This window comes from Mandrillus leucophaeus, unplaced genomic scaffold (genome assembly GCF_000951045.1).
Source record: "Mandrillus leucophaeus isolate KB7577 unplaced genomic scaffold, Mleu.le_1.0 Scaffold168, whole genome shotgun sequence".
Taxonomy (NCBI): domain Eukaryota; kingdom Metazoa; phylum Chordata; class Mammalia; order Primates; family Cercopithecidae; genus Mandrillus; species Mandrillus leucophaeus.
The window spans coordinates 1,956,446-1,972,034 of NW_012101676.1; the positions used below are offsets into that span (position 1 = coordinate 1,956,446).

At 38.5% G+C, this 15,589-nt stretch overlaps 1 protein-coding gene across 1 annotated transcript in view; it reads right to left on the reverse strand.

Moving 5' to 3' along the window:
* MICU2 (mitochondrial calcium uptake 2) overlaps positions 1 to 15,589 on the reverse strand; it is a 92,063-nt gene that overhangs the window by 23,876 nt on the left and 52,598 nt on the right. Inside the window, exons 5-6 of the mRNA XM_011976538.1 lie at positions 7,095 to 7,142; positions 5,715 to 5,797 (exon numbers count right to left, since the gene is read on the reverse strand). Coding sequence (XP_011831928.1) covers positions 5,715 to 5,797; positions 7,095 to 7,142 — 131 coding nt within the window. The remainder of the gene's footprint in view (positions 1 to 5,714; positions 5,798 to 7,094; positions 7,143 to 15,589) is intronic.

Genomic DNA, 15,589 nt, shown 5'->3' on the forward strand with positions numbered 1-15,589 from the left:
GGTTTATTTCTAGTTCTCTAAATCTCTCAGCCAGTTTTCAATGCCCCCCTTTCCCCTACTTATTTATTTTAGGGAAAAAAGTTAAAAAGCTTTATATCTATTTTGCCTTTTATTTTAAAAGTTGACAATCAAATGGTATAATGCCAAATTCAATATCCAAACATTTCTCCCTGTGCTTATTCCCCTAGAACTTCTTAAAAATTTTTATTACAGAAAATTTCAAACATAAGTCAAATGAACATAATTCTACAATAAGTCACCATATAAACATTATTTATCTTCAATAATTATCAGTATTCTGCCATTCCTGGCTCATCTGTACCTCTGCCTGCTCCCTGTCCCCCTCCCAATTATTATTTACAGCTCTTCAGGAAAAATTACATATATTAAAATGTACAAATATCAGCCATACAATTTTGACAAAGTTTCTTTGTGTCTCTTCCCAGTCAATCCTGGTTTCTCTTTTATTCTTGTTCCCACAGAGACAGTTCTGTTTTCCCCACCTAAATTAGTTTCTCCTAGTTTAGAAACTGAAATAAATCAAATTAAATAGTATGTATTCTTTTGTATCCACCTGCTTTCACTCAGCATAATGGTCTTGAGATTCACCCATGTTGTTTGCCTGTCAGTAGTCTGTTGCCATTTATTGTTGCGTTTTATTACATTTTATGAATACAGCACTATTTATTCATTCACCTGTTGATAGATGTTTTCATGGCTCCAGTTTTTGACTACTGTGAATCAAAATGCCACAAACATCTTTTACAACTCAATTTTGTGGATGTGAGTTTTAACTTTTTTTTGGATAACAGATCTGTTTAACTGTATAAGAAACTGCCAAACTATTTTCCAAAGTGAATTCTGGTTCCTTCACATTCTCACCAACATTTGATGTGACCAGTCTTTTTAATTTTGGTCATTCTCTTAAGCGTAGTAGTATGTCGTTGTGGTTTTAACTTGCATTTCCCTGATAACTCATGTAAAAGGTATCTACATTTATTTAAAAATAACTCTAGCAGGTGTATTTAGTATGACAAAACTATAATGCTACTATATTAAGTGTGCAGTCCTTCCCACCAATATGAAAGCAACGTGAAATAAAGGACCACCTAAGAGCAACCGATACCAGGAAACAGACCTGTCATTAATCTACTGTTTAGAGAGATTGCACTCAAACCCTGGCATGTATCCCACATAAGCACATGTACCATTGATCAAGGTAAAGATTAAATGGATTAACCATTACTGGCTTTGATCACGGTTGGTATTTTTTATTATTAGCTGACAGAGAACAGCTCACACAGACAGTTGCTATTTTATGAGTTCTTGGGATAAAGAAGTAAGCAATACACTTACTAACACAGTTTTCAGATCTGAATGTTAATAAAACATGAACATTCACAAAACACAAAAGTAACAAAGTGAGGCAATCTGTATTTTAGGACATCTTCACAAGGCTTTTATTACCATACTTCATTATTACTTTTACATTTGCTACTCAAATCACTTTGTTACATTTATATTTTAGGTATTAAAGTGATTCTCATTACTTTTCTAGTACATATATGGTGGGGAAAACAATAAATAAAGTCTACTAGGAAAACATTTAGATAAGCTAAGATAAATCCCTGCTTTTTAAATATGCTTTTTTGATGTTAAAACAACTATTTCGTTCTTTGAAGAAAATTTCAAATATAAGACGCTACATACAGCCAGGCACAGTGGCTCAAGCCTGCAATCCCAGCACTTTGAGAGGCCGACATGGATGGTCACCTGAGGTCAGGAGTTCGAGACCAGCCTGGCCAACATGGTGAAACCCTGTCTCTACTAAAAATACAAAAATTAGCCGGGCACAGTGGCACATGCCTGTAATCCCAGCTACTCGGGAGGCCGAGGCAGGAGAATCACTTGAATCCGGAAGGCGGAGGTTGTAGTGAGCCGAGATTGTGCCACTGCCCCACTCCAGCCTGGGTGACAGATCGAGGCTCCGTCTACACACACACACACACACACACACACACGCTACATACTTAGGTTTACTAATACAAAGACCATGGAAGTGAAATAACTATTTAAATAATTAATGTAAATGTAGTTTTTCCTCTTCAATGCTTTTTTTTTTTTAAATGACATGCTGTATCAGCTCTATGGGTAATCAAGCTTAGTGGCTCATTTCTACGATGAGCACAAAGAATCTTCTTTCATGTTTATAATGGTGACCTTTATATACTTAAAAACAAAACCAATGATGTATCTTTACATATTCTTTTTGATATTTTCTTAATTCATGAGGTGATCATAAAACAATTTTCCAACATTTATGGAGATATCTGTGGTATTCAGAAATTGTTCCATAGATTCAGCATGTTAAGCTATTGTGTGAAAAAATGTATCGGAAAGAATTTTAAAGTAGGTATGCATAACAATTTCAGGTGTAGAGGCTGTAGGTACAATAAGGACTGTACAGTAAAAGGCACATCAATGTAGCCCCGTGAAAACAACAACAATATGCCTTCTATTGCCTTTTTTCATGTTCAGTTTCATGCTCAGGATCTCCTTTGTCTGCAGACTTTGCGATCTGGCCACACATCACTAAACGTTACCAGTGTATCAAAACTTTGGTGCTCATGAGTATGACGCCCACTATTATTATCGGGGGCTCCGCTAGCCCACTTTTTAAAATCGCCTCCAGCTTTCCTATTCTCGGATGTGTGTACAGTGGGTCCAGTACTCCCAAGATTTGGCTCTGTGTGCCTTGTGACTCCCAGGAATAAAAACAGAAATAAAATCCTCCCAGGTCTGACAGGATTATGGTAAGTGCAAATCCTCACAGCTTAGCTAACCTAATAGAATTTCACTATTTAGGTACATGGCCTTTTCATACAAATTACCCCCCTATGAATAACAATAGTTTTAAATCTATCCAATTCTTGTCCTCAAGGTAGAGAGAAGTAACTGGATGGTCCCTTGTGACTTATGGCACTGGTATTTCAGGTCCTACTTGTGCAAACATGTTTCCTTCAAATATTTATTTGAGGTATTTGATTAAGTCCTTAAATATCTCAAATGAATATTTTTATCTACTGCTACCAGTTTTTGAAGTTCTATTCACGCCTCTTCAGCCTTTTGCTCTGTGGTATCAGTCCCCACGACTCTTTTGAAACTGCTCTGTAATGGTTCCTACTGACTTACACAATTTCAGGGGCTCTCTCCTCAGTCCCCAACTAGCTGCCCACTTTTTATTGTTAAGAGTTCGGTGTCTTTATTTTTTCACTATTTTTATTGTTATTTTTGAGACAGTTTCGCTCCTGTTGCCCAGGCTGCAGAGTGATGGTGTGATCTCGGCTTACCGCAACCTCCGCTTCCTGGGTTCCAGCGATTCTCCTGTCTCAGCCTCCTGAGTAGCTGGGATTATAGGCATGTACCACCACGCCCGGCTAATTTTTTGTCTTTCTAGTAGAGTCGGGGTTTCTCCATGTTGGTCAGGCTGGTCTTAAACTGCCGCCCTCAGGTGATCCGCCCGCCTCAGCCTCCCCAAGTGCTGAGATTACAGGCGTGAGCTACCGTGCCTGGCCCCGAGTTCGGTGTCTTTGAACACTCCCTCTCCAGTTGCTCTTGTCTTCCTCAGACTCCATTATCCTGCACTCTCTGGGCTCTCTGGTATTCTGATCACTGTTCTGCTCCTTCTCTGGTGCATTCTTTGGCTTCTCAACCTCAGTTTGAGCTCGTAAACGAAACACTGCTCCCCCAGGTCTCTGGTCTTAACCCTTTTCACTCGATATTCTTCCCCTTTGGGGTCTTATATTTTCAGGACTTAATTATCCCCCCTATGAGGATGTTCCCCAATCCTGGCCACATTACTGATCTCCAGTTGCTTGCTATACTTGTCCATCTGTAGGAATGTCCATTCAATTGCTCAAGCCCAACATTTCCAAGCTCAGAGTCAGGATCTTTCTCAACTCAGGCCTCTTAAGAATTCTTCAAATGAGGAGGGCTGACACTGAGGAAAGAGCACGGGCTCTAGAACAAGATGGATTTTGAATCAATTTGCATACAGTAAAATGTACCCCCCCCCCTTTATTTTGAGACGGAGTCTCGCTCTGTTGCCCAGGCTGGAGTGCAGTGGCGGGATCTCGGTTCACTGCAAGCTCTGCATCCTGGGTTCATGCCATTCTCCTGCCTCAGCCTCCCAAGTAGCTGGGACTACTGGCGCTCGCCACAACGCCTGGCTACATTTTTGTATTTTTATTAGAGACGGGGTTTCACCATGTTAGCCAGGATGGTCTCGATCTCCTGACCTCGTGATCCACCCACCCTGGCTTCCCAAAGTGCTGGGATTATAGACGTGAGCCACCGCGCCCGGCAACTGTACCCCTTTAAAATGCATTTTTTGCTTTCAGGATCATGCAACCGGATGAGTTTTGACAAATTTATATACCAACGTAACCACCACTCCAAAGAAGATTTAAGATATTTCCAGTACTCCAAAAGTTCTCTCGTTTTTCTTTGCAGTCAATTCCTCACTCCCTCCTGGCCTCAGGCAACCAGTGATCTGTTTTTATTAGGCAAGTCCCCTTTTCTGAAACTTCACATAGATGTAATCATACACTATGTACTCGTCCATGTTGCTGCATTTATCAGTGGTTTGTTCCTTTTTACTGTTAAGTATTCTATTGTGTGGATCCTATTCGTTTATCCACTCACTTGATGAACATTTTGGTTGTTTCTAGTTTTGGCTATCACGAATACAGTCTTGGGTGAATACGTCTTCCTTGACTAAATAAGAGTGGAATTGCTAGGTCATATGCCAAGGATATATTTTACTTTAAAAGAAGCTGCCAGGTTTTGTTTTCTAACATTTGTGTATCATTTTATTCCCACCAGCAATGTAAGAGGTTCATTTGCTTCATATCACAAAGGCTTTTAAAAAAATGTCGTAAGCCATTTATGTACACGCCTAATTTGTTATTTACATAAGCACTCATTAATTCCTCAATGATAGCTAGTATGTGCTAAGCACTATGCTATATATTTATCTATGTTTTCTTTTCTCCATAAAGCACAGCAATAGATTAAAGACACTTAACCCTAACTGGCACATACCAAACTGTTGATGTGCACTGAGGTATTTTTTATTTTTATTTTTTTGTATTACCACCAAATTTTTGGGAACAGAGTAAAATTTACTTGTTGGGTGTTCTACAGTTACATCTTAGAAAATACCATTTAAACATGTTTTCAGCTCTTCAAATATTAGCCTTAGAGCAAATTCCTGGAAAATTTGTACCAATTTATAACTATTGCGGCATTTTCACTTTTTTCCAATTCTTTATGAAGGCTTAAGTTTTTATTATGTCTATTATTTTTGTATTTCTTTAATAATTTTTAGTATTTTAGCATATCTTCAACATATATTCTTTAAAAAATATATATCCTATGGAACTCTTACCATATTATTTGCTGAAATCATAAACATATAACCCTAAAAAACAGATGCTTCAGCTTACTTCTCTTTTTGGAATCTTATACAGTTCACTTATTGGTGTCTTCACGGCTGTATTACAGAAAATTTAGTATTTCTGAATGTCCAAATAATTTCCTGATAGTTCATATGCAAACAATGAATACAATTTTGATTTTAATGGAAATGTAAAATCATCACACAAACATCCAGGTATTTTATGATAAACCTAAAATAATTAGTATCTACTTACCTTAAAAAATTCCCTTTTTTCAATCATCTCATTACCATCTGTATCCAGCATTTTAAAAGCAACATGAAATCCAGAATGGGGTTCTGCAGTGAAGTGAAAAATGAACAGTTAAATGTTGACGAAAAGCAAGTTGGAGAGATCTTCAAATTTGACATAAACTAGCAGAAACTGTATGAGTAAGTGCCTACTCAGAAAAATAATGATTTCTTATACCAATTCCAAAGGCTGATATTTGGTGTCATGGCTCTGTTTCCTGCTTCTCCAACACCCTTTCCACAGGCGCTGCTGCTCTGCCAGTAAGCGTTCTGCCTTTCAATGCAAAATCAGTTTGTAGGCTTAATTTACTTCTTTAGCTCTAGTAGGGGCTTTTCTATATTCTTACAGGACCTTGGTTATTTTCAAATTAATGATTACTTTTTATTTCCCTTTCTCAGAGTACCTAAAAAAAAAAAAATGTATTTTGCAATCATTTTAGACTTACAGGAATTTTGTAAAATAGTACAGAGAGTCCAGAGAGTCCCCATATACTCTTTCCTCAGCTTCCTCTAATTTTTCTCTTCTTCTTTTTTTTTTGAGACAGGGTCTCACTCTGTCACCAGGCTGGAGTGCAGTAGCGTGATCACAGCTCACTGCAGCCTCAACCTGCTGGGCTCAAGCAATCTTCCCACCTCAGCCCCAACAGGTAGTTGGGACCACAGGTGTGCACCATCACACCTCGCAGATTTTTAAATTTTTTTGTAGAGATGGGGTTTTACCATGTTGCCCAAGCTGGTCTCAAACTCCTGGGCTCAAGCTAAAGTGCTGCGGTGAGCCACCACACCTGGTCTTTCTCCAATGTTAACATCTTACATAACCACAGTACATTTATAAAGACTAATAAATTAACATGGCACAGCATTATGAACTACACTATCGACTTTATCTGGGTTTCACGTTTTTTCACTAATGCTGTTTTCCTAGTCCAGGATTAAATATAAGATACCATGTTGTATTTATCTGTCGTGTCTCCTGAGTCTTCTCTAACCTGTATCAGTGTCCCAGTCTCTCCTCGTTTTCCATGACCTTCACATTTTGAAGAGTACTGGTTAGGTATTTTGTGTAATGTCAGATAAGCATTTTTAAAGGCAAGACTACCACTATGATTCTCTTGTTCAACAAACTTCCTATTAAAGAGACAAAGCGATGGGCTGCTACAGTGCACAGGAGGTAGAAGAGACCCACAGGGATAACCTAATCCAACATTATCATTTTGTAGATATAGAAACTAAGGTATCAATAATGTTTTTAACGATAAAGACATAAATACCAAACTTTTAAAATCCTGTTTGGTAAGAACACAGAATTCCACATGATCTCTGAGAAAAACTGTGGGATACTTACTAGTGAGGATTGTAAGCAAGAAAAGATACTCAGTATATGAAATTAGCCCTGAAAGAGATAAAATAAAAACATACCAGAAAATAAGCTTTAGAATATACAGAGACATTAACATTGAAATTTCACCGAATAAAAAAATAATTTTACTTGAAATTACCTCTCTTTGATGCAGTGGACATTTTTTGTAACAGTTGAAGTAGAGTCCTAATACTTAAAAAAAGAAACTATGGTTCATCAGGTACTGTTACTAGTAAGGAGGTTGTGACGGTTGGTGTTAAGTGTCAGTTTGACTGTGTCAGACTGAACATCTTGAGCAGCCAGATTAACCATGGTTTCTGGGTGTGTCTGTGAGATGAGCATTTAAATTGGTAGACTTGGTAAAGCAGGCTGTCCTCCCCAGTGAGGGTGAGCATTATCCACTCTGCTGAACAAAAAGCGGAGGAAGGAGAAATTCACCCTTTTTCCTGCCTCACTTCTTGAGCTGGGACATTTTATCTTCTACCCTCAGACTGGGGTTGACACCACTAGCTCCCCTGGTTCTCAGGCCTCCAAACGAGGACTGAATTACACCACCAGCTTTTCTGGGTCTACAGCTTGCAGATGGCAGATCACGGGACTTCTGTACCTCCATAATTGCATGAGCCAATTCTTCACAGCAAATCTATCTGTATCTCCTATTGGTTCTGTTTCTGTGGAGAACATTGACTAATACAGAAAAGGAGTGGAAGCTGGCTTGCACATAACAGGCATCCACGACAAGTTTCATTTACATGGCACTTTACGTAACTTCTAATTAAATTTTTACTATTCACAGCACCTCAAGTGAAGCAAATTTATAAATGCAGTAGAATAACAGAGACTTGGATATACTGAGAGTCAAATTACATTATTTAAGATGTAGTAATTAGTTCTTTGTAGCAGTTACTTTATTTTTCCTTTGGAAAATCATTCTTAGACAGTCTCAAATATGCAGTTTGGGTAGGATGACCCTACCTTTGCCTCTGCAAGTAAATGCTAATTGGCTAAAGCCAATCACTGCATTTCTGTGGAACTGATGCAGGGATGGGCAAGTAGCTCAGGCCCAAGCTAATAAGCAGGTTGCGCTGTCTGGTTCCAGGGACTGGTTCAGGGATGGGCTCACATCTAAGTTGGGCCACTCAGAGTAGTACAGCAGGATTTCTCATGCAAATGCTGGATAACTGACTTTCACATTTTTATTTTGTGCTGGGCTTTGGCGATGTGAGAATGTTATTCTCAGGAATGTGAGGCAATGGAGAGAGTGCCTGGAACTGCCAGCGGCCAGTATTGAGAGCACGAGAATGTAGCCAGTCTTTAATTGCCAGATCGGAAAATGAATATAGTGATGTTTGAGCCCTGGATGAAGCTGGGTTTGAAGCTAACTGTGTCTAGTCACTAAACTTTCTTGCTTGCTCAAGTATATTGTGTCAGGTTTTAGGTTGCTTACAATGAAAAAAATTACATTAAATATAGAAACGATATCTCAAAAACCATGGCTTCTTGATAAGCTAAACAACAATTGCTCCCTCCGGATCAAAAGATTGGTATAATAGCAAAATGCACAATTAACAATTAAGAACACTTTTTTAGTCATGGAAAACTTGAATCATATGCAACAACAGAGAGAATAATATGAATTATATATAATTATACTAAATAACACAACGAAACTCTGCGCCAATAATTATCAACTCATGGCAGGTCTTGCTTTATCTATATTCCTTTTCACTCCCTACCTCCCACTGGATTATTGTGAAACAAAACCCACATACACATATCATTTCACAGTAAAAAATTCAGCCTGTGTATCTAAAAAAACCTCCCTGCCAAATAGTTACCACACCTAAAAAAGTATCAATAATTCCTTAACATTTTCACATTCAAATCAGCATTATCAATTTTCCTGTTTTAGACAAGTTTTCAGGTATATTCAGATGAGCAACCAAAGAGAAGTCCTCACATTGCACTTGGTAAGTAGGTCTCTTAAATCACCTGTTTTTAAATATTGTGGTAAAATAAACATAACATACAATTCACCACTTAAACCATTGTTAAATTTGGTAGCATTAAGTACATTCACACTGTTGTACAACCATCATCAGAAATTTTTCATCATGCTAAACAGAAGAACTGTACACATTAAACGTTAACTCCTGAATCCCACCACCCATTCCTGCCTCTAGCCCCTGTAAACTCTATTCCACTTTCTGTCTCTGTGAAGTTGCCTATTCTATCTAGGTACCTCATGTAAGATGAATTATACGATATTTGTCCTTTTGTGACTTATTTCACTTGGCATAATGTTTTAAAGATTCATTCATACTGCAGCATGTGTCAGAATTTCCTTCCTTTTTAAGGCTGAATAATATTCCATTGCACGTATGTACCACATTTTGTTTATCCGTTCACCTGCTGACGGACACTTGGGGTGTTTCTACCATGTGGCTACTGTGAATAATGCAGCTACAAATATTGGTGTACAAATATTTGTCTGAGCCCCTGCTTTCATTTCTTTTGGGTATATACCCAGAAGCAGAACTGCTGCATCATACGGTAATGCTGCTGTAATTTTTTTTTTTGAGACAGAGTCTGGCTCTGTCGCCCAGGCTGGAGTGAGTGGCACAATCTCGGCTCACTGCAAGCTCCGCCTCCCGGGTTCCCGCCATTCTCCTGCCTCAGCCTCCCGAGTAGCTGGGACCACAGGCGCCCGCCACCTCGTCTGGCTAATTTATTTTTGTATTTTTAGTAGAGACGGGGTTTCACCGTGTTAGCCAGGATGGTCTTGATCTCCTGACCTCGTGATCCGCCCATCTCGGCCTCCCAAAGTGCTGGGATTACAGGCGTGAGCCAACGCGCCCGGCCAATGCTGTTTAATTTTTGAGGAATCACCCTACGTTTTCCACAGCAGCTGTGGAAATACAAATTTCTACCAAATTTTTCCACATCCTCAACACTTGTATTTTCTGCTTTTTTTTTTTTTTTTTTTTTTTTTAGCTGTCAACCTAATGAATGAAACGTGCTATCTCATTGTGGCTTTGATTTGCATTTCCCTGATGATCAGTGATGCTGAGTATCAATGAATGTGTTTATTAGCCATGGGTATATCTTATTCTGAGAAATTTCTATTTGAGTCCTTTTCCCATTAAAAATGTTTTGTATAGTTCTTTATATATCCTGGTTATTATCCCTTATAATATATACGTATACAATTTGAAAATATTTTCTCCCATTTGTGGATCTTTTTTTCACTCTCTTGACAGTGTTCTTCGATTCACAAATGTTCTTAATTTTGATGTAGTCTAATTTATTTATTTTCTTTTTTTTTTTTTTGAACAAAGTCTCACTCTGTTGCCCGGGCTAGAGTGTAGTGGCACAGTAATGGCTCACTGCAGCCTTAACCTCCCAGGTTCAAGTGATCCTCCCACCTCTCAGCCTCCTGAGTAGCTGGGACCACAGGCATGTGCCACCATATCCAGCTAATTAAAATACATTTTTTTTTTTTTTTTTTTTGCAGAGACAGGGTCTTCCTATGTTGCCCTGGCTGGTGTCGAACTCCTGGGCTCAAGTGATCCTCCTGCCTTGGCCTCCCAAAGTGCTGGGACTGCAGGTGTGAGCCACTGCGCCCAGCCTTCCTGTTTCTTATGTCTCTCTTAATATATAGGTTTTCTCCCTTGTCTTTTTTGCCCCTACTTTTCAATTTAATTATTGAAAAAGTCATTTGTCCTATAAAATTTCCAACACTCTATAAAATTCTGATGACTGTATATCCTTGGTATCATTTCACATGTTCCTCTACCTTCTGTATTTTCTACAAATGGTACTTAAATCCAGATGTGTGCTAAGATTCAAGTTTGGTTTTGACAGGAATTCTTCACAGATGGTGTATACTTCCATCAGGAGGCCAAAACACAGATGTTTACAGAAAATACTAGATACCATAGAGAGATACGAATAGTAAGAGTTACAAGAATTTAGAAAAATGTGCAAGCATTTCCAGAGTTTAGATGATCAAAGGTGCCACAGAGGAAGTAATTCTAACAGTAATCTTCGAACGATTGGTAAAAATTTTAATTAAGTGGATGTGGTATAAATAGGAAACCTATTTAAGATAGATGAAGCTGAATCTGAAAACTGCAAAGTGATTGTCTGAAATAACGCTCATGTGGAAGCAGCAATGGGAAAAAACTACTATGGTAGTTCAGACAGGAAGAATAAAGACCTGCAGAGGGTGATGACATTGGGAATGTGTTTACCCTTCTGTGCTGGGCACCATACCCTAATGGCTCCCAAGCAAATAAAGGAAGGACTCAGGGCCAAAGGTAGTTCAGACCAAGGAAGGCAAAAATGGTATATTAGATGATTCCATGTTTTAACTATAGATATTTTAAATGTTTTCAATGGCTTCCTTTTACTGAATTACCAACTTTTTGTTGTTTCTATTTTGGAGCAGGTGTACTTTTCTTTAATAAAAAGACTATAACACATTTTCAGATTTTCTTTTGCTTTAAACTATTTAGACCTTCTATAAAAGGAGAGTGAATTAAATGTGTTTTGTCATATCTTGTACCTGGGAGAAGTGCTCTAATATCAGCTGAAAGATCAAAGTATTTCATTCTTTGGCAGTCTTAAGAATTTTTCTCATTTTCAAAGGAATATGGCAATGTGAAAAAAACGGCCAAACCTCTAGACTCCACTGGGCTTGTTGCCAAAAGGAGACCGTGCTTTTCTTCTCTTTAGACACAGGTACAGGTCCTTTATGCAAGCAGAACTTTTTGAAAAAGAAAATTCCAGTGTCTTTCTTTGAAATACTGACTTAAATAAAAAGCTTGAATAATCAGAGTTGAGACAGTATAAAAACAGTACCTTTCACTCTCAAGGTGGGTTATAAATAAACAAGATAGTTCTACAGCAGCATTCTAGGCATTTGCCCTCTGAAAATGTTTTTAAAGAAAACTGACACACGAGAATATTGACAGGAGAAACAGCTTAATATATATTTGTTATATCTAACTGCAAAGTAAACGCTGTTAAATGGCAATGATTCAAAACTGTATTAGGACAGTATTTTAAATAATTTATGTTCAAAAGTTTGTTAAAGAATCTCTTAAGAGGGGCACTAGAAGAAACGAGTAAGTTCTGATTTTTCCCCTCTTCACGTCAGACAACCAATGTGTTGTCCTTGTAACAAGGTTTGAGGGAGGCGCATCTCACTCATGAGTGTGAAAGCCCAATCATCACGCCTCAGATGAATAAATTCTGTCAAACAGTGTTCATCTAGAAATATTAAGATGGAACCATTCTAAAATACGATCTGCTGTTAAGTACAATTTTGTGAATCCTGTTTTCCAAAGAGATTGGATTATCCCATCTATTGTAAAGATGTATTTATATCTTACAACATATCTCATAATTTATATTCAGTATATTTTTGAGGATGGTATTAAAATTATGCTGTTTAAAAAATATATATAATAATTTACAACTTATTCTTCCTTATAATAATACACGTTGGTAAATTATTTTCTCATTTTAAGAATGTACTACCTTTTGCTAGTTATGACAGAGTATAAATTTTGATAGTTCTTATATGTGTTAAAATGGAATATTTCAAAGGGTCCCAAGTTTAACTAAGTTTTACATTGTTTTTCTTCAAACCACTATTAACAGCAACAGTGAAGGATACCTTTAAAAAGTGTATCTTCTGAATCTCTTATAAAATAAATATTTACATTAGTGTTTTTTTCTTTAAGTTAGAAATGTACACGTCAACTCATGTATTTCAGAGAACTAAAAAGTAACTGTAGTCTTTCCTCAAGATGTTTCCCTATTGCACTAATAAACACTTTTTTCCTATAGTATCAGATCACAATCAACATTATAGACAAGATATACCAAAGTCTCAGCCCTTCCACTGTACTGGGCTTCCTCACAATTTAATAAACAATTCTACTGTTTTCTGTCTGTTTAGTCAAAACCAATTTATTAAACATATACCATGTGCTAACTATTGTGCTTAGACCTCACAAGTTTACAAGGAAAAGGCCTTTTCCCTCAAGGAATTTATATTCTAAGAAGTTAGCAGATGACACATAAACAAGCAATTATAATAAAATGTGATGAGAAAGAATATATAAAGAATGATGAGAATGCAGGGGAGGAAACAATTCTTTCTACTGAAGAAGTTAAAAACGACTCCCATAAGAAGTGAAGCTTGGGCTAAATCTCCAATGAGCAGAAGGCTGGGAGAAGGCGGTGAGTCAGAGAGTAGAGGGAAGACAGAGAACGGCACAGGCAAAGAGAACAGTGTGTGCAAAAGCATGAAAGCGTGATCAGACATGGCACACTGTGTAGAATGGCACGAGAGGACAGCAGGGAAGCTTGTGCAGGGCGCAGGCCACAAAGGGCTTATACACACCAAACTAAGGAAGTTAGATTTTATTTATTAAGTGACAAAGTCACTTGATCTGTTTCCTATTCTCCAGAGGTAGGGAGAAGAGAAGATGAATTCGATAAATCCTTAGGTAAAACTGGAAAGACTTTGTGTTTGATTGAATATGAAGGGTGGGACAGGCAAAGAGAGAGAGAAAGGGGTCTAAGCTATTTCTTGGGTTTGGGTGAGTTGGATGAAAGCTGTTACTACCAAATGAGATCAAGAATACAGGAAGTGTTGGTTTAGGGGGAAGATGGTGAGTGCAGTTTGGCATATTCTGAATCCAAGGTAACTGAGGGAGATCCAAAAGCAGGTCTCTGGCAGCTGGTTTGTATATACAGAAACGGCTGAGGCTCAGGAGTGTAGCCTGGGCCAGAGGCACTGAAAGAGATTTGGGAGTCACCTCATGAACGCTAAAACCAAGGAGGCTGAAGAAGGGTAGTAAGTGAAGGACAAAATTCTACGAAGTGCCAATGTTTAATAGGCGGGAGGTGGAAGAGGGCCAATGACAGAGAGACTAGGACAGTGTGGTTTCAGAGAAATCAAGAGGACTTCTGACACAAAGATTTGCCTAATAAGAGATCTTTTGTTGACACGATCTCAGGCACTGTGTCAGAAGTTTCACGTAAGTCACTGTAACCTTGAAGTAGATATTATCATCTCTATTTTACAGATGAAGTAATAAGCAGCTCATAAACCACAAGCTACACAGGAGCTGGGAGACTCACTATATATTCAGCCTGTGAAGGCTTCTCACAATCAGGGACACTCTTCTTCCAGCTAGAATGTGGTATAGTAGATGTGTTGGGGGGATGGAGAAGGGGAAGGATCAGGGTTGAGACCCCAACCAGAGTGGGATCTCAGAGTCTAAGTTAAGGGTGGCCAGCATTCAGATGAATGGTGAGAGAGCAGATCTTACACCTTGCCTTTCATGATACTTCCAACTCTTCCTAATTCTGTAACTCTCCAGTTCTGCCTCATCTTTTACCTGCCAATTGCTTAATTTTCTTGTCATCCTTAAGCTACATCTTACAGTCCTGATTTCCCTGCCAGTCCTTTATGAATGTAGGAATGTAAGCTGATTTTCCTCCCACAGCCACTGCATGTACATTTTAAAAACTTATCTTTGACTTTGTAATGAACACTATCCATATGCTCTATCCTATCTATTCTCTATCTATATATCTCTATCTCTATCCTATATTCTCTATCTCTATCAGCCATTTACTGTTTCTGGTTCCTCTTAAAGCCTCCTTCCCTCACCCCTTCCCCTCTCATCATGCTCATTCCTCTATTTATCGCATGAACATCTTCATGGACTTCGCCTAAGTGGGGAAAATCCTTCCTATTTATTTTTCTGACAGTTCATCACTAAGGTCTTTCTCCCAGTCATCAGAAATACTGGGTCTTAATTCTCCTTCAAAAAAAAAAAAATCCTGGAAACATATGATTAATGCTCTTGTTCATTCTGAGAACATAAATAGTACTCCAGCTATGCAAATAACAAAGAAAATTATCTAACGAGAAAAATGTGTGTGCAGGCTGATGAATTTATCTCCTTGATAGTTAGAAAGATTATCTACTATGTCTCTCTCTCTCTGAAAGTTAAAAAAATAAAAATAAAAATGAAAAGAAGTTGCTGGGGCGGCCACTGAGGGGGTCGGGGAGGCTGTGCAAGGTGGCGAGCCCGGGCAGCCAGAGCGGCCCCTGTCCCAGCTGCAGCACCAGGAAGCGATGGCGGCCGAGGCCAGGGAAGCCGTGGTGTCCCCCATGGACGATGGGTTTCTGAGCCTGGACTCGCCCTCTGACGTCCTGTACAGCGACAGAGCAGAATGGGCTGATACAGATTCAGTACTGCAGAATGATGGCCCCAATCCCGTGGTCCAGATCATTTATCGTGACAAATACACACTCTGGAAATGATTAAACTAGTACCACACAATGAAAGTGCATGGAACTATTTGAAAGGGATTTTGCAGGATCGTGGTCTTTCCAAATATCCTGATCTGTTAGGTCAATTACTTGATTTACAACCAAGTCATAGCTCCCC